At 35.3% G+C, this 18,667-nt stretch overlaps 3 protein-coding genes across 4 annotated transcripts in view; all 3 read left to right on the forward strand.

Moving 5' to 3' along the window:
- On the forward strand, positions 578-9,411 carry LOC107635585 (importin beta-like SAD2). The gene is made up of 22 exons (XM_016339094.2): positions 578-1,068; positions 1,521-1,656; positions 1,746-1,833; positions 1,987-2,136; positions 2,432-2,594; positions 2,853-3,037; positions 3,120-3,293; positions 3,700-3,845; positions 3,936-4,059; positions 4,133-4,313; positions 4,921-5,080; positions 5,171-5,212; positions 5,289-5,407; positions 5,700-5,898; positions 6,151-6,282; positions 6,808-6,911; positions 7,034-7,213; positions 7,475-7,614; positions 7,746-7,885; positions 8,022-8,182; positions 8,340-8,466; positions 8,552-9,411. The coding sequence occupies exons 1-22, from the start codon at positions 979-981 to the stop codon at positions 8,710-8,712; spliced, it is 3,102 nt and encodes a 1,033-aa protein (XP_016194580.1). The 5' UTR covers positions 578-978; the 3' UTR covers positions 8,713-9,411.
- Positions 10,343-15,293, forward strand: LOC107635588 (aspartic proteinase-like protein 2). Of its 2 annotated transcripts, XM_016339096.2 has the most exons (10): positions 10,346-10,737; positions 11,473-11,602; positions 11,855-12,102; positions 12,565-12,792; positions 12,974-13,136; positions 13,217-13,290; positions 13,794-13,881; positions 14,351-14,426; positions 14,530-14,601; positions 14,764-15,293. In XM_016339096.2, the coding sequence occupies exons 1-10, from the start codon at positions 10,514-10,516 to the stop codon at positions 14,910-14,912; spliced, it is 1,452 nt and encodes a 483-aa protein (XP_016194582.1). In that variant the 5' UTR covers positions 10,346-10,513; the 3' UTR covers positions 14,913-15,293. The 2 variants fall into 2 exon arrangements, with proteins under 2 accessions (XP_020977864.1, XP_016194582.1); XM_021122205.1 differs by lacking the exons at positions 13,217-13,290; positions 13,794-13,881 and having other exon boundaries at positions 10,343-10,737.
- LOC107635589 (callose synthase 3) overlaps positions 16,076-18,667 on the forward strand; it is a 26,739-nt gene continuing 24,147 nt past the window's right edge. The window contains exons 1-8 of the mRNA XM_021122206.1: positions 16,076-16,239; positions 16,469-16,619; positions 16,947-17,047; positions 17,479-17,600; positions 17,675-17,768; positions 17,949-18,059; positions 18,129-18,245; positions 18,446-18,538. Of these exons, the coding sequence (XP_020977865.1) occupies positions 16,231-16,239; positions 16,469-16,619; positions 16,947-17,047; positions 17,479-17,600; positions 17,675-17,768; positions 17,949-18,059; positions 18,129-18,245; positions 18,446-18,538 (798 nt within the window). The 5' untranslated portion in view covers positions 16,076-16,230. The remainder of the gene's footprint in view (positions 16,240-16,468; positions 16,620-16,946; positions 17,048-17,478; positions 17,601-17,674; positions 17,769-17,948; positions 18,060-18,128; positions 18,246-18,445; positions 18,539-18,667) is intronic.

The raw sequence follows: 18,667 nt of genomic DNA on the forward strand, positions 1-18,667 counted from the left end.
TCTGATTTGATATTTAAAAAATTTAAAAAATCAAGTTACAAAGTAATGGATAGGTCCGATTACTGATTCGCATATCAAAATAAAACACATGCACACACCAATAGAATTGAATAGCACATATTTATCTTCCATAATAAAAATTTTTAGTCTCTATATCTGTCAAAATTTACTAATAGTAAATGTCAATGTTAGCTTTTAATGATTAAATCACTATGTTCAAATTACTCTCTTTGTCAAAATAAATAAATAAATGAAAAATTGTCTCCAAATACATTAAGTAAGCGCCAACGAGACAAAGTAAAAAGGGAATCCGGAATAAAAAAATGGGAAGCGGTAGATGCTGCAGTACGTGAATTAGGTGAAGTTGGCAGCCAAAACCCATAAAAGCAGCACCTTCCATCCAAACAGTGAAAAAGCCCAATGTACTTACCAAACAAACAGAAACAAAGAAGTTACCACCACTGACCTTACTCCCCTACATCAACGCCCTATACGACGTCGTTTAACTCATTCCAACGTAAAACCCCATTACCGTACGGTTTTAACGTATTCCTTGATCCAAACAGAGAAGATAACCAACCAGCTAGACAGAGAAGTGAAGAGTGTGTGCGTGGGGTATATGGGGAATTATAGTGATTTTTTAAACTACGACGAAGAATCGAAGAATGGTTAAAAACCCGTAAAAGCGTAAACCCTAGTTGTTTAAATAGCCTCCAGCTTTCTCCACCTTCGTCTTCGCTCTCTCTCCAACTCTCTCTCTCTTCTCTCTCTCTCTCTCTCACTTCGGAAACTGCACACACACAGAGGGAGGAAGACAGAGAAATAACACGCACGCTCGCAAAAACTCTCTGTTCGATTCGTCGTTGTTCTCTCTAAACCCTAGAGAACGCGCTTCCTAGGGTTTAGATTCCTTATCTGTTCTGAAAATTTTGAAGTTTGGCAGCTCTGATCGGAGTTTATTTGATCGAGGTGGTTGATATGGATCTTCCTAGTCTCGCTGTTGTGCTCCAAGCTGCTCTGAGTCCGAATCCCAATGAACGTAAAGCAGCTGAGCAGAGTTTGGATCAGGTTTGAGCTTATTCAATTTCTGATTGTTAAATTTAGATGCTGATCGGTATTGAGATTGGGATTGAATGGGGTATGGGTTTATTGATCATTTTGTTGAACTTTTGAATTGCTTGGGCGATTTGGATAGTAATTAGACTTTGTAAGCTTGTGCTATTTGCAAAGTAACTAGATTTTGAAACGAAATTTGATTTTGTCGTTGGATGTTGGTAGTGGTGTCAATTTTGTGTTGCAGCATAGCTTGCGAATTTTAATTTGATAAGTATTTCATTGGAGTGAAGTGTTTAGGAATAATGGGCACAGTGAAAAGAAAAGGATAATTCAGCTTTATGGTTGGTTTAGGTGTCAATCTCACTTATTATAGCTTGTGAATATTTTGGTGTGGATGGTAATTGAATCTAATAGTATTCAACTTAAATGAGTTTTCTAAGTTATATTATATATGTCTTCTACAGTTCCAGTTTGCGCCTCAGCATCTGGTGAGGTTGTTGCAAATCATTGTTGACAACAACTGTGATATGGGTGTACGTCAAGTTGCTAGCATTCATTTCAAGAACTTTATTGCGAAGAATTGGTCCCCTCTTGAATCTGGTATGCCTTTATATTGCTTCTAGAATACTAGTTAGACAGTGGATCCTTTGTTTGATTGCTGATTGCACACCATTTCTTGTTTGAATTAGATGCCCCAGAGAAGATATTGCAAAGTGACAAAGATTTAGTGAGGGATCACGTCCTTGTGTTTGTGACTCAGGTTCCTCCTCTATTGAGGTACTATTTTGTGGCTGGTTCGTGTTTTATACCAACATGTTCTTTATTTTGATTCAATTTGGTTGATGCCACATGTATCGTAACTTGCTGGAAGATAATAATAACATAGTTGTTTCCATGTTACTTGTGTTCTTTGTCTACTTTTATTTGTAGGGTGCAACTTGGTGAGTGCTTGAAAACAATTATACATTCTGATTATCCTGAGCAGTGGCCCCATCTTCTCGACTGGGTGAAGCACAATCTTCAGGATCAACAAGTCTATGGTGCCTTATTTGTGCTGCGGATTCTTGCCAGGAAATACGAGTAAGTAGCTGTTATATCACTCAATTTTTTTTTGGCGTGCCCTTTTCTTTCTGATCCACGAGTTCCTATTTATGTTGTAATTGTAGATTGGAAAAAGAAAAGCAAAATTATATTGAACTACCAACCTCCTCTTTCATATCTTATGATTATTTAATTTTATCATTTAAAATCTTGATGAGTATTAATTAGAATCTTGGAAGGTTTATGTTTCCGTTTATTTCATTTTCTTTTCCCTTTTCATATTGTTTTTGCTTATAATATGCTGGTTCTATAAATTATGTGATTTTGTTTTCAGGTTTAAGTCAGATGAGGAGAGGACACCAGTTTATCGCATCGTTGATGAAACATTTCCTCACCTTCTCAATATATTTAATAAGCTTGTCCAGATTGCCAATCCATCGCTTGAAGTGGCAGATTTAATCAAACTCATATGTAAAATATTCTGGTCATCAATATATGTAAGTTTTCTTTTATGTATTTCTTAACTGAAAGGTTTATTATAGCCATAGATAAGAGCCTCCTGTTCTCAATTATGGAGCTGAGTTTATGACATGAACAAATAAAATGCCAACTTTATGTTAATGCTTGTTTAGTTTTGATAATCTTTGCCAGAATCTCAATTTTTTCTGTGAAACTTTATTTGGTGTTTTTCTTCTGCTTGTTTATGTAATTTACTATTGCAATTCTTAGATTGTAGTCATATATATATTTTGCAGTTGGAGATTCCAAAGTTACTGTTTGATCAAAATATATTCAATGCTTGGATGGTACTGTTTTTAAATGTATTGGAGAGACCTGTCCCAGTGGAAGGCCAACCTACGGATCCTGAGCTTAGAAAATCATGGGGTTGGTGGAAGGTCAAGAAATGGACAGTTCACATCCTTAATAGGCTCTACACTCGGTATGTTTGATTTATCAAATTTAAATTGATAAGTTGCTGTGAGCATTGTTGTTAGGTTGAATATTTTATTACGTTGTTACAGATTTGGAGACCTGAAGCTTCAAAATCCGGAGAATAGAGCATTTGCACAAATGTTTCAAAAGCATTTTGCAGGACAGATTTTGGAGTGTCACTTAAATTTATTAAATGTTATTCGCGTTGGTGGCTATTTACCCGACAGAGTTATCAACTTAATCCTTCAATATCTAAGCAACAGGTAATTTTATGGTTTTTGTTGTAATTTTGTATATTTGAACTACATAGCTTCCTTCCATTCATTATGGTGCCCCTTTGTTCCCCTTGCTTTAGGAAATCGTAGAAGATACACAGCTTTCCCAACATAGTTTCTAGAAAAAATATAAATACTAATCCGTTCATTTATAGTTATTCTTGTTACTAGTCTGTTACAGATGTTAGCTATGAATGACTTTTAAGCACATAGTTGAATTTTACATCTGATGGTACATCTATATTGTTTGTAATTACCAAATTTCCAATTAGACCCTGGAATATCTTTATGTTATTTGATAAGTTATGAATCCTTAAAATTTACAAGTAGTTAAATTGTTAATTTGCCCCAATAATTTGGAATTTACCCTTTCTCAATTTTTTATTGTATGCAGTATTTCAAGGAACAACATGTATACTCTGCTACAGCCTAGGCTTGATATCCTCCTTTTTGAAATAGTCTTCCCTCTTATGTGCTTTAATGATAATGATCAAAAGCTTTGGGATGAAGATCCACATGAATATGTGAGGAAAGGCTATGGTAAGTACCATTATTGGTTGAACATGTAAACAATGTTTTAACATTTTGTAATTGGAGTGAGATTGCTTATGTCTTGGCTTTCTCTTGTAGACATTATTGAAGATCTGTACAGTCCGAGGACTGCGTCCATGGATTTTGTGAGTGAGTTAGTGAGAAAACGTGGGAAAGAAAATCTTCATAAGTTCATTCAGTTCATTGTGGAGATTTTCAGAAGGTAAATGTCTGATTTATTGTTAGTAAATTAAAGATTACAGTTGGTTGCAATATTTATGTTCTTATTCTGGTAGGTATGATGAAGCTCCTGTAGAATACAAGCCATATAGACAAAAAGATGGTGCCCTTCTTGCCATTGGGGCACTCTGTGACAAATTGAAGCAAACTGAACCGTACAAATCTGAACTTGAGCGTATGTTAGTTCAACATGTTTTCCCTGAGTTTGACAGTACTCAAGGGCACCTTAGGGCCAAGGTATACTGTCCTATTATCTTACACCTCCCTTTCTTTCTTTTACTCCTTTGTTTAGAAGCAATAAGGACGTCTTAAAATAAAATAGAGGAAATTTGTAAGTCATGAATGGAAAATTAGGGTATGAATGAATGATTAAGACTGCCTCTTATGGGGGAGGAAGGTGGTACTGTTTGGTTCAATAGCGAACCACTAGTCCATAAAGAAAAAAGTGGCGTTACTAAATTATCCAAAATTCAGAAAATGAGCTTAAAACGATGAAAGTTTATATATTGACGACGTTCATCCCAAAAATATTATTCTCTCCTGCTATGAGTTATACCTTGCATTGCTCTACAAGTTGGGAGTATTGCAAAATGTGGGGTCCATTCAAGTACAGAACATAAATGCAGGGAAATAGTGGAATTACCAATTACATAATCTTTTGAAATTTCAATTTTCTTCCTGTTGGCTTTACTATAAGTTAAACAAATTATTTGTTTGCAGTTCCATATTTTAGTTTAATTTTGTGTAAGCTAATTTGAATTTGGGTTAAAGATGATGATCATGAAATTTTAATTTCTCAATTCTTAATAATTTTTGGTGCACTTTATTTTGCATTGGAAAACAGGCTGCATGGGTTGCAGGACAGTATGCCCATATTAACTTCTCAGATCAGAACAATTTCCGAAAAGCATTGCACTGTGTTGTATCCAAAATCCGAGATTCTGAACTTCCTGTTCGAGTTGATTCAGTATTTGCTTTGCGATCATTCATTGAAGCTTGCAAAGGTGGTACCTTTTTTTTCCTTTTTGGTTTCAGTACTTCTCTCTATGTGGTTGATATTATTTATTCTTAATGTCTTTTCTGTGTTGTTGCAGATTTGAATGAAATCCGTCCTATTCTTCCTCAGCTCCTTGATGGTATATGTCTGGAAATTTTATCTTCAATACTAATTTGTCTTACTGAACAGGCAGGGCTGAATTGAATTTTTTACAGAATTTTTCAAACTGATGGATGAGGTTGAGAATGAGGACCTTGTATTTACTTTGGAGACAATTGTGGACAAATTTGGGGAAGAAATGGCACCATATGCTCTTGGGCTGTGCCAAAATTTGGTAATTTTTTTTTCAGTTGATTCTATAAACATTTACTTGAAGGGGAGCCTTGGAGCAACGGTTTGAGTTGTCTCCGAGGTCACAGGTTCAAGCCGTGAAAACAGCCACTGATGTAATTATCAGGTTAGGTTGTCTACATTACACCCATTGGGTGCGGCCGTTCCCGGACCCTGCGTTATCCCGGAATGCTTGTGCACTGGGCTGCTTCTATAAACATTTACTTGATTTTGATAGCTAGGAATTTTATGTTGAATAACAATTGTGTCTTTTATTTTTTATCCTTTTTCAACAGGCAGCTGCATTTTGGAAGTGCATGAATTCTGCAGAAGCTGATGAAGAAGCCGACGATCCAGGTGCTCTAGCTGCTGTTGGCTGTTTGCGTGCCATAAGCACAATCCTCGAGTCAGTGAGCAGGCTTCCTCACCTTTTTGTTCAAATTGAGCCAACTTTGCTTCCCATAATGCGTAGAATGTTAACAACTGATGGTCAAGGTACATGCCCCCTCATTTGATACAACTTTCTATCTTACTGTTGAATCTTGATGTAAATTTTATGCTATGTTCCCCTTCCTCAAGCCTTTATATTCGTCGTTTTAGAATTATTATATATGTAATGAGTTCCAATTAAAAGGTGAAGTTACAAACATGCTTGTTTAATTTGCACACTGTTTATAGTTTACAAATCAAACTTACTTTGCTTGAATGCTCATGCTTGTATCCATTGTCATCTGTCCATGCCTGCAGAGGTTTTTGAGGAAGTTTTGGAGATTGTATCGTATATGACCTTCTTCTCTCCAACAATATCATTGGATATGTGGAGTCTTTGGCCATTGATGATGGAAGCACTTGCAGATTGGGCAATCGACTTCTTTCCAAGTATGTTAGCACTTCATTAGCTATCCACTCACTTTCATGCGCATATTTTTGATAATATGTGGATTACTTATTGCTTTAATGGTGTACTAAAAGCTGGAGATAGTTGGTGTATCGCACTAAACCTGAAGATAAATTCGTTTTTTTCCCCTTTGATAAAAGAAGTATAATCAAGAAAAGATAGATGATACAAGAAGATGGGAGGCAGGAGATCCTCCATGAAGAAGATAAATATTCTTATTATCTGATTAGAAAATTAGGTCATCATCATTTGATAAAGAAAATAGCTAAAACCATAACATAAGCTTTTTTCTGCTTAAATGAGATGAGTTTTACATTATATAACTTTCAATTGGTACATTAACCCTGTGCCTGTACTGGTCCAAGTACATTTGGTGTAGGTTCAAATTATGTGCTCATTCTTTGGGGGAAGGGGGTATTTGTGCATATAGGTTGCCTTGTTAGATATTTTTCATTGTTTTCCATAACTTCTAATTTTGATACATATTAACCTCTAAACCTTTGCAGATATTTTGGTTCCTTTGGACAACTATATTTCAAGAGGAACTGCTCATTTCCTTACTTGTAAAGAACCTGACTATCAACAGAGTCTGTGGAATATGATTTCATCTGTGAGTTATTTTCTCATTATTGCTTGAGTTATTACCTTCTATGGTGCAATTTGGTTGTTCAAAATGGTGGTTATTATTTTTGCTCTTACTAATGTTGTCACAATTCATATTTCATGTTGCAGATCATGGCAGACAAAAATATGGAGGACAATGATATTGTGCCAGCTCCAAAACTTATTGAAGTTGTCTTCCAGAACTGCAGAGGACAGGTGGATCATTGGGTTGAGCCATATCTTAGAATCACAGTTGAACGTTTGCATCGAACCGAGAAATCGTATTTGAAATGTCTTCTCATACAAGTGGTAAGGGGTTGCCGATAAAATTAGCTTCTGTTACCGTAGCTAGATTTTCTGGGCCCATTTTTCTCTTGCTAAAAGTTAAAAAAACTTATTCTTGACAGAATAATTATGGTTTTTACTTTTCCGATATGTTTTGAAATTCCAACCTAGATGTATTTTTGATTGACCACAGATTCAGTTAATCTAGTATAATTTTTTCAAGCTTATGTAAGGTTGTCCGGGGCTAAAGATATAATAATTCCCTCTAAGAGCTAGTTTTTCCAGATTGCAGATGCTCTTTACTACAATGCAGCACTTACCCTCAGCATATTGCAAAAGTTAGGTGTTGCAACTGAAGTGTTCACTCTCTGGTTTCATTTGTTGCAACAAGTCAAGAAGAGTGGTGTACGCACTAATTTCAAAAGGTTTGTTCTTTTCTTACCCATTCTTTAGCCCTTATTCTAGCTTTACTTGGCTGTTTCAAACAAACAGGAGAAGCTGTTTTCTGTGATAATTTGAAGGTCTTACTTGTCATAAATTGATAATCTTTATGCAGGGAACATGAGAAGAAAGTTTGCTGTCTTGGTCTTACATCTTTACTGGCACTCCCAGCCGATCAATTGCCTGGCGAGGCTTTAGGCAGAGTGTTCCGTGCCACACTTGAACTTCTAGTTGCCTACAAGGAACAAGTTGCAGGTATCTATGTTTGCCCTTCTGTTGACGAGATGTCGCATCTTGTATTCATTAAGGGCAGTTGATTTCTCTGTTTTTCTTGGCCGTATAACATTTGTGTAACCTATGTTGTGCCTAACATTCAGTCTAACTCATGCAGAAGCTATAAAAGAGGAAGAAGCTGAAGATGATGATGATATGGATGGTTTTCAAACAGATGACGAAGATGAGGATGTCAATGGTTCTGACAAGGAAATGGGAGTTGATGCTGAGGATGGGGATGAAGCTGACAGTATGACCCTTAGAAAGTTGGCTGAGCAGGTGAGGTTATACCTAAATAACATTTGCATTCATATGTAAAATTTGAATCTAATATAGAATACTAGATTTATCAATTCCACCAACATAATATGGCAAGTTCCAGTTGACCAGTTGTATATATATTTTTATTTTTTTCCTTTATGTCTGTTGCCCATAGGCAAAGTCATTCCGACCCAATGATGAGGATGATGATGATTCTGATGACGACTATAGTGATGATGAGGAGTTACAGTCCCCAATTGATGAGGTGGATCCTTTTGTTTTATTTGTGGATACAGTCAAAGGTAATCTTGAAATTGGTTACATTTGTTATATACAACAACATTTATTTTTGCTGTTGTCTGACATGCCCTCATATAACTCTTGTAGCTATACAATCATCAGACCCCTCCAGGTTCGAGAACCTTACCCGCACACTCGAGTTCAATTATCAAGCTCTCGCCAACGGCGTTGCCCAACATGCTGAGCAGAGAAGAGCAGAGATTGAGAAGGAAAAGTTGGAGAAGTTATCAGCTGCAACAGCCTCTTAAGCATCTGAATGTACATTAATAGTGTTGTTCCATTCTCTTTTGGGGTTTTCTCTCAGGTTTTCAGTTTTCGACCCATTCTTTAGTAGGATCACAGGGGTTGCCTATTTATTTGAGGCGTTTGCTAGCTCTGGTCGCAAATTAGGCTTTGGGCCTCAAAGAATTTGCAGTTTTGAAGCGGCCAGAGCTTTTGTTCCCCGTTGACTGGGAAGGATGTTGCTTTCAAACAACCGTGGGAGTTGACACTTTCTCCAGGTCATGTCAAATCTATTGGTTTTGGTGCTTTTGGGGGGGGCATTCTTTTGGTGGAATGTGCCCATTCAATGGAAATGAGTTATGTAATATTTGTTGCCTGTCACATAGATGGGGAATGTATTAGGGTCGCCAATTTGCCGAATTGGTAAAATTTTTTGGTGAAGGGTGGTATTAAGAAAATTTTGTTTTTTCGTAAAGAAGCCTTTTCTTTGTCATAATTTTTCGGTCATCAGATGAGTTATACAAGCCTCTTAAGGGTGGTTGGATCAATGCAGGTTGTAAAACATTTATGATCAATTCTTCATTTGTGTAATATGTTGTGGGAAAAAAATCAGCTCGATTTTTGTGTTTTTCGATCACTGTCCCTTGCAAATTGCAATGGAGAAAGAATGAAAGATTACACTGGCAGTACAAAATACCTAAAATAATGACATTACGGTATTGCCTCATTTAAGTTCGATTAATTCTTTAAATTGTTGTCTTAATTCGCTCATTTCCAATTCTCTGAGCCTTGATCACAGGTGCCCCTGTTAAGAGAAGAACAATGTTAATGTACCGGAAAAGAAAAATAAAGTGCTTCTGGTGTTTCCATTTCATGGATAAAGAGATGCATATAAATCTTAGTGGGTTGGCGCTTGCTTTTACAAAAAGCATCACGTTTGTGTTGTCACGTTGTCACACTCGATCAAATCGGATTCTCTCTTACTCAGTTACGATTACAATTACCTAAAATGTTTCAAGTATGAATTCAGTTAAATTCATCCTAAAAATTTGGATTCTCTCTTACCCAATTTCGATTAAAAGTACGTAAAATGTTTCAAAATATTTTGTTAAATTCATCCTAAAATACTATAACTTCAGTATAGGATTGAGTTTCTCTAAAATAAAGGAGTTGATAAAATGATAAAATAAGAGAATAATCATTTTTAAATTAGGATAATGAAATTTACATATAATAGGAGTTACAGATTTAATGGTGATAATTCATTATTTTATTACTCTATTTAACTATAATTTTTTGATAATCCTGTTTAATTAATAATATTTTATTTAATCACATAATTTTAATGTTATGAACTTATGATGATAGTAGTATTCAATTAGGAAGATTACCGTAGAATTTCAGCACTACCAAAAAAAAAAACTTCCTAAACATTTAGTGGTTGACAAAAATATTCTAAAAAAGTTTAAATGACAAAATTATTTTTAAAAATATTAAAATATAACAAAAATTGCCATGAAGTTTTTCTTTATGTCTACTTCACCTCCAAGGCTCCAAATATTTTTTTTTTATCACATTTTAAAACATTTTTAAAATATTTTTTATCCATTTCACTTTTGAATATATTTTTGTCAACAATTAAAACATTTTCTTTTTTTGTAATATACTCATTTCAGTTCCACCAATAAGGTGAACTCCAGAATCAGAAATTTCAAGCTACACACGCAGAAGACTCGCCACACTTACCAAAACATAATCATCATACAGAAGAAAATTCTAACGACTGAATTCTGAAAATTTTCAACTGTAACAACGACAAGAATTTCAATGATGACGAGTGTGGTGATGTTGTTGTTGTTGATGATGATGATGGTGTTTTCGATTTCAGCTGTTGCTGCCACCCACGGCGGCGTCTTCAGCGTTAAGTACAAGTACGCCGGCCAGCAACGTTCCCTCTCCGACCTCAAGGCTCATGACTACCGCCGCCAGCTCTCCCTCCTTGCCGGCGTTGACCTTCCGTTGGGCGGCTCAGGCCGCCCTGATGCCGTCGGGTACCGCCCATTCCTTATTCTCAATTTCCCAATTTGGTTGTTTTATTGATCGTTATTGGTGAATTTGATTTTTTTTTTTGGATTTATTTGAGGCTGTTATTTAGTATAGATTTTCGATGAGTTATTTTGTGTTATAGAAAGAAATTATTAGATGCTAACTTTAAAATATTCATGGATCGCTCTAAGTAAGATAATGCTGTTAAATCTTAATTACTTATTAAGTGTTTAGAGTCTTGGGAATGGAATTCTCGTTAGGAGAATCTTACTTCCTTTATGAGACCTTAGTTGTGTCGAGCCGGATTAATCTGGTTTCGGTGGTTCCTTGAAATAGGACTCGGATGCTGGTAGTTAGTGGTTGGTCCTCCCAATTCGTGAAGCTGGAACATCAGTTTACATATTGTCATAGTACTATCTTTTTTGGTGCTATATGAGCACCTAATAATTTCTCGGGCGGTGTGTCGTTGCTCTTGCTATTATTATTCGTCGATTGCTTGGTGCATTGGCTTTTGTGGTGGTTAGAAACTGTGAGAGAGGAGTTGATGATTTTGAGAGAACTAAGGTGCGCTACAAAGCAAATGTGGCATGCAAATATGCAATCAATGCTTCCGATTTCTAGTTGCTCTTTGTGGAGTGTGTTTTTTTCGTTTGCTTTGTATAATTATATCTGGATTTCGGCTCATGGAATTTTAATTATTCTTGGTGGATTGTGTTTGCTTTTTTTGTTTTGTTATGTAGGCTTTATTATGCCAAAATTGGGATTGGGACTCCTTCAAAGGACTATTATTTGCAGGTTGATACTGGGAGTGATATTATGTGGGTTAATTGTATACAGTGCAAAGAATGTCCCAGCAGAAGTAACCTTGGCGTATGCCCTCTCTTTTCTCCATTTCAATTTTGTACGATAATTATTTTTGAATAAGTTTGGGAAAACATGTATTTTCAGGATATAAATAGTGTAAGAATATTCTATAAAGTGTATATGCATGAAGCCTTTCTCATTGTGAAAACTAGCATTTTACGATAAGCCTACAGCCTTGTAATCTGCATGTATGCCTGAACCATGTACAGCCTCAACACTGTTCTTATTTGCATTTGAATTTCTTTTTGGGTATTAAAGATGGACCTTACACTCTACGACATCAACGAATCCTCCTCTGGTAAACTAGTTCCTTGTGATCAAGAGTTTTGCAAAGAGGTAAATGGGGGTCTTCTGTCTGGATGCACTGCTAACGTGTCATGTCCATATCTGGAGATATATGGTGATGGCAGCTCCACTGCAGGTTACTTCGTGAAGGATGTTCTCTTATATGATCAAGTGTCTGGAGACCTTGAAACGGCTTCAGCTAATGGAAGTGTTATATTTGGGTGAGTTTTCTCATGGAAGTAATGTATGTTATTATGCATATGTGGAGGTCACATGATTGTTTTTAAATTTATAAGCAGCCGCTTTGTCTTATTCAAATCATCAAATGACAATAATTTATCCTTTTTTTTTAATCATTATTTGTTATATTAAGTGTTAACAGTTTCTGTTAATACCATTTCACTGCTTAAATTTAAACTCTTCCATCAGTGAAATTGATCAGTTTTACCAAACATAGTGGCTTTTTGGTTTAGTTGTTTGGACTTTGGAGACTTTGGGCACGCTCCAAGATAAACCTTTCACCAGTATTGAATAAGTTTATGTTTTTTTTGGAGGCAATCGTGTCATGATGCTTTGCTAATTATTTTTTTGTGTATGATAAATTAGCTTGATATACTTAAATATGTCCTCTGTTTTTCATTTTTCCTTCCTTCCAATTTAACATGAGAGTTTGATTTTTTCAGGTGTGGTGCTAGACAGTCTGGAGATCTAAGCTCATCAAATGAAGAAGCACTTGATGGAATACTTGGATTTGGAAAAGCTAATTCTTCATTGATTTCACAACTTGCTTCTTCTGGCAAAGTGAAAAAGATGTTTGCTCATTGTTTAAATGGAGTAAATGGAGGTGGTATTTTTGCTATTGGGCATGTTGTGCAGCCTAAAGTGAACGTGACTCGATTATTACCAGACCAGTATGTCATCTCTCAAATATACTTTGTTTGGTGTTAAAAATTGCTCATTTGGGATAATTTTGTTTTTTAACATATGAAAGGTTTTGTATACTTGGATACAAAGTCTTTATTCTTCTGTTTATGATATTTCCTTTTCAAAAATCCATACTTTGAGATATCTGACATGGGAAAAAAAAATTAGGCCTCATTATAGTGTCAATATGACGGGGGTTCAAGTTGGCCATACTTTTCTTAGTCTATCAACAGATGCATCTCAACAAGGGGACAAAAAAGGGACAATAATTGACAGTGGCACAACCTTGGCCTATCTACCTGAAGCAATTTATGAGCCACTAGTGTCTAAGGTATATAAGAGTTTCATTGTTTTAAGAAACTTTACGTTACAACTTTGTATATTTTAGTTTGAATTGCTTTCTTTGGATAGATAATTACTCAACAACCTGACTTAAAAGTCCAGACTCTCCATGACGAGTATACATGCTTTCAGTACACTGGAAGGTATGACGCATTAATATGCATTGACTCATCCTTCTACAGTATTAATGCTTTGATGGGGTTTTATCATAATCTTGTCTTTCTTGAGTACACATCTGAAAATGAAATGTTTATGCATTCATGTTCTGCTTATATATGGTGTTCCACTATTGGATGGAACAGCATAGGCACTATGAAAATCCTTTGTTTTGTGGCTAGATTTGAAAGGAAAGGCCTATAGTGGGAGTGATTTTGAAAATGTTAGTTGATGATTAGCATTAGAAATGTTAGCAATGCACCATGGAATTTGGTGCTTTTGAAGGTCACTTCTATAGAGTTCTTTCTGACATAGCAGTTGAGCATGGCATGACTGGACTGCGATATGTTTTTATCAGTTTATTTTTCTGAAATCATTTAGTATGTATCGTTGGGGTGCTTCAATAACTAGTCACATCCCTTAGTGTACCCAATGACTTCTAGTATCTCTCCATTCAGTTTTGTAACTGCTATTTGTTTCGATGTTGCAGTGTTGATGATGGATTTCCACTTGTCACTTTCTATTTTGAAAATGGACTCTCCTTGAAGGTTTATCCGCATGATTATCTATTTGCTTCTGTAAGTACACAACAAATCCCATTACATCTTTGTTGTTATGACTATCAAAGGGTTGTTGACCCTTGTTTTGGGACCTATCGTTGGCTTATTCTGTCATTTGAGCCACTCATGCTTTATCTTTGTCATTTACTTCTCAAGTGTGGCATAAGCTTTCTGTTTGAGATTGCACTTCCAGTACAACATTGATTTGAAAAAATTTACTAGCATAGATGATGAGGGAAAGAAATTAGATGAAATAAAAACAACTTATTAAAATGTCATGTAGTAAGAGATATCTTAGTATTCTTTTAAAAAATGAGCAACTATATCAATAACAATATGGACATTTTCAAAAAGTGCGGCTTGCATCAATCTTCTTTCCTCTAATTTTCCAATTTCATTCCATCTGAAAGCGTGCAAAGCACCACATTTAATGCCTCTTAATCGTTATGTATAATACAAGTTAAATACTAACATAGCCTGTCTGCAGGATAACTTCTGGTGCATTGGTTGGCAAAATAGTGGGACTCAGTCCAGAGATAACAAGAATATGACTTTACTGGGTGGTATTTTTCTTAAAAACCTTTGCCCATGCCAACTTTATGATTTATTGCTACTATGCTTCGTAATGTCTGAATTTCAACAATACTTTTCATTTATTTATTGCAGATTTGGTGCTTTCAAATAAACTTGTCTTTTATAACCTTGAAAGTCAAGTTATTGGATGGACCGAGTACAACTGTGAGTATCATTTTTTGGTTTTTTGAAAAGAAAGTCAGGTCGCATTATCTGTTTGCAAGTCATTTAGGTTTGGGTTAGAATTGGTAATAAAATTACAGGATTTCAATTTTAATTTAGAATTGACTTCTTACATGTAATAATATCATTTTTGTTGCATGACAGGTTCTTCAACCATTAAAGTGAGGGACGAGCGAACTGGCACAGTTCATTTAGTTGGTTCCCACTATATATCTTCTGCTTGCACTTTAACTACCAATCGGGTGATGATGACCTTGTTTCTAATTGCACTTCTTCACAAGTTGATTCATTGAAATGGAGCAATAATATAAATATATATAACACAAGTCCAAAATTATGGTTAAAGGAATTGAAAATAGAAATAACATGAAAGCTATTAATGGAAGAAACTTAGTCTTTAGGAACCCTCCAATGATTTGTAAATGTGATTTCAAGGAATATCAGGGCTCTTACCATTGGGAACCTTTAATTTTAGTTCCTGTTATTTCTTTTTGTGGTGGGGGTGGGGAAAGGAGGAGTTTGGGGTTTAAATTTTGCTCCCGATGGGGGAATTTGTAAATTACAAAATCTTACCAATTGTATATGCTATTAGAGTTTAATCTTAGCAGCATAGCATGGCATGGGTCCCAAATTAATACAGAATAATGTCCTATAAATTAAGCGTATTTGGTCCTCATCATTTTCATTTTTCTCATACAAATCAACGTTATGGTTCGAAACGTAAATATCCAATTCTAAATTTCGCTTTGTATATTATGGCAACAGCCAACAGGGGCTAATTTTATTTACCTTTGAAAACTTTTTTTTTTTTTTGTGGAAACTCATGTGCAGTTAATTTTATGTGAAGTTGATAGTTGAAAATAATTAAATGATTTGACAAGTTTGACTAAATTGTCATCTAACGATTTTCAGCTATCAACTTCACATAAAGTTAACTGCACTTGAGTTTTGATCACTTTATAAATAAGTATTATGAGTTCTTGAGTATTTATTTATGTAAGTAATAGTCCGGTAGTCACTTACCTTGAACCAAGTCATCAGTAGTTTCCAGGATAAATTCTCTCTGTTGGCGAACATTTACTGGGGTTGTGTTTTTTATATTCATATGATTTCAATATATTTTGGACAAATATAAATAATTAAGTAGAATAGATATACCTTTGTAATACTTGCATTTATAACATTCAATTTTTACATAAAAACATGTATTTACTTTTTATGACAAAAAATTATTAATCTTCCGTATTGTCTCTTTTTTGCTTGATTCATTCTAAATTATTGTAAAATGCCACTAACAAGTTAAAACATTTTGTGGTAGGTAAAATAAGTAAGATAAAGAGAGGAAAACATCTTTAGCGAAGAGAGTACCAGAGAAAAAAAAAAAAAAACACAATCACGCGAAACAAGTTAGTCCAAGTAAAAAAATAAATAAAAAATTGCATTGCACAGTGCACACTCTCTTCTTCTTCTTCTTCGGACGACGACTGAAGTTAGTCCAAGTCAACCATCAAGTTTGTATTCTTTTGATTTTGGTGGTTTTCTTTCTTTCCGTTTCCCCCCTTCGCTTTGGCTTTGTAGTTGTAAATTCAGCTTCCACTCTCTCTGTGCGCTATGCCAAAGGTTTCTGACTTCTGAGCTCTCATCTGTAAGAAGCATTAATTTTTTTTTGGCTTCCAAGTTGCAACGCCATTTTCATTTTCTTTGCATTTTCCTTTTAAATGTTAATGTCGTCTCTGCACTGCACTTCTGGAACCTCAATTTACTTTTTTTTTTTAACTATTGGTGCAGCTACTTCATGGTTCTCTAATAACTTGCCGGATCATGCTATAGTTTTTTATTGAGTGTGTAGATGCAGCGGATCTTGAGGTCGCAGACGGCCGGGATCATCGGCCTCGGCACATTTGACAGCGAGGTTCTGCCTTCCTCTCTTGTTGAGATTGCTCCGATCCTACGTGTTGCCAATGAAGTTGAAGAGTACAATCCCAGGGTTGCTTATCTCTGTAAGTTGCTTGCATTTGTTGTTTAGAATCGCGGTGATCAGAGAGCAAAAAGAGAGAATATGCAGAAAGCGAAGAATATGAAAATTTACTAGAATAAGAAAAAAGGTTGTTACAATTTGGTCTACAATTTGATCATATAGTAAGTGAAAAGTAACTATTTACTGTAACCTTGTAACTAATCTTGATTTACAACTCGTATCAAAGTGATAAACTTCCATATATGCTAATAGCATTTTCTAAATTCATGGCTTGCTTATTTTTTAGTTATTTATTATGATTATTTTTTAATGTAAATGTGCATCTTTGTCTGTTCTTATTTTGTTGTAGGCCGATATTATGCCTTTGACAAAGCTCACAAGTTGGACCCTAGTTCAAGCGGTCGAGGTGTTCGCCAATACAAAACTGCACTTCTCCAACGCCTGGAAAGAGTAAGTGCTAATGGTTCACCATAATCTCTTTGTTCTAGATATGCATGTTCTGCATTAGTTTGCTTTTTGGGGAAATGGACTTTGTATATTGTCATGGATTGAGAAAATTCTTGTTATACTATGTTGTCCCTTTTGCTCTTCTCATAGATAAAGTATGGAACTATTATTAACCCACTAAAAGATATGCTGTTGAAAGCTGAACTTGGGTCAGAGTCCTTGCTAATTTCTGAATTCTGCATTGTTTACAAACAGCAGTTTCTTTCTGTGTTGAAGTCTTGAAGAGGTCTAATATCTAATTAATAATTATTTCTGTCATGGTTTAAGGATGATATCATTATGAATCTTTCTGGTATGTCAATATAGAATGCATTGTTGTATCTACATTGACTTGATGGTGTGGTGTCAATTCTAATTCATTCCATATTGGTTAGGAAAATGAGTTAACTTTGGAGGGCCGAGTAAAAAGTGATGCTCGCGAGTTGCAAAGCTTTTATCAGCATTACTACCAAAAATATATCCAAGCATTACAAAATGCTGGTGATAAAGCCGACCGGTAGGTTTCTACATAGTTTACCATTTGATGGTTCTCTATCTGTTATATGATTAATATTATGCCTCTTCTGTCAGTGAATCCATTAGCAAGGCATATCAGACTGCGAATATTATTTTTGAGGTTTTGAAGGCTGTTAACACGACTCAAGACATGGAACTTAATCGTGAGGTACTGAGGTTATTTTCTGTAGCTCCTAAATGTTACTTTCTATATCCCCAGGATTCTATTCTCTTGTTGCCATTCCATTTTTTCTGATCTTTTTTTCTCCATCAGTATTTGTATATTTTGTAAGGTTCCTATTGTCTGCTACGTTACACATATGATTGTTTGCCATTTCTATTGTGGTAGATTTTAGAGACTCAAGACGAAGTTGTGCAGACGAAAAAGATGTTTGTCCCGTACAATATTCTTCCTCTTGATCCTAATGGTGCAAATCAGGCGATAATGCAATTTCCCGAGGCATGAACTTCAACTTCAAACATTTCTGTATTCTTGGGTGCTCTACTTTCTCACTATCTCTCTCTGCAGATACAAGGTGCTGTATATGCTCTTCGTAATATCAGGGGTCTTCCATGGCCTAAGGACTACAAGAAAAATAAAGATGCAGACATTTTGGATTGGCTTGGGCTGATGTTTGGCTTTCAGGTAAAGTACAACTTGGAACTTTGACAAATTATCTATTTATTGGGGTAGTCTTATCCTCCTACCCCCAAATAAGAAAACAAAAGCCCCTTTATTCCACTTTCTCTCAAGATGAAAAAAGGGTGATTACTTAGTTACTAATTATTCCAATTGAATTTCCATGCGATGTTTTAATAAATATATATGGATTTTACAAATTACAGAAAGACAATGTTGCAAACCAGAGAGAGCATTTGATCTTATTGCTTGCAAATGTCCACATTAGAAAATTTTGGAAGCCTAATCAGCAGTCAAAGGTGAGTTTTTCTTTGAACAGCTGATACCAAATTTCTATCTAATTGTACATTTTCTGCCATTTCGGATGTTAAATGGCTTCAGAAGCTTTCACTATCTTGTCGACGGTTTAAATGTTGAGCAGTCATCAA

The sequence above is a fragment of the Arachis ipaensis genome, chromosome B04, assembly GCF_000816755.2.
Source record: "Arachis ipaensis cultivar K30076 chromosome B04, Araip1.1, whole genome shotgun sequence".
NCBI lineage: Eukaryota > Viridiplantae > Streptophyta > Magnoliopsida > Fabales > Fabaceae > Arachis > Arachis ipaensis.

Bases quoted from the DNA above. Each gene is read 5' to 3' on its own strand.
- LOC107635588 (XM_016339096.2), top strand. From the start codon at position 10,514: ATGATGACGAGTGTGGTGATGTTGTTGTTGTTGATGATGATGATGGTG. The intron at 11,603-11,854 runs GTATGCCCTCTC...TGGGTATTAAAG, and splicing joins CCAGCAGAAGTAACCTTGGC to ATGGACCTTACACTCTACGA. The intron at 13,137-13,216 runs GTATATAAGAGT...TTCTTTGGATAG, and splicing joins ATGAGCCACTAGTGTCTAAG to ATAATTACTCAACAACCTGA.
- LOC107635585 (XM_016339094.2), top strand. From the start codon at position 979: ATGGATCTTCCTAGTCTCGCTGTTGTGCTCCAAGCTGCTCTGAGTCCG. The intron at 4,314-4,920 runs GTATACTGTCCT...ATTGGAAAACAG, and splicing joins AAGGGCACCTTAGGGCCAAG to GCTGCATGGGTTGCAGGACA. The intron at 7,886-8,021 runs GTATCTATGTTT...TAACTCATGCAG, and splicing joins CTACAAGGAACAAGTTGCAG to AAGCTATAAAAGAGGAAGAA.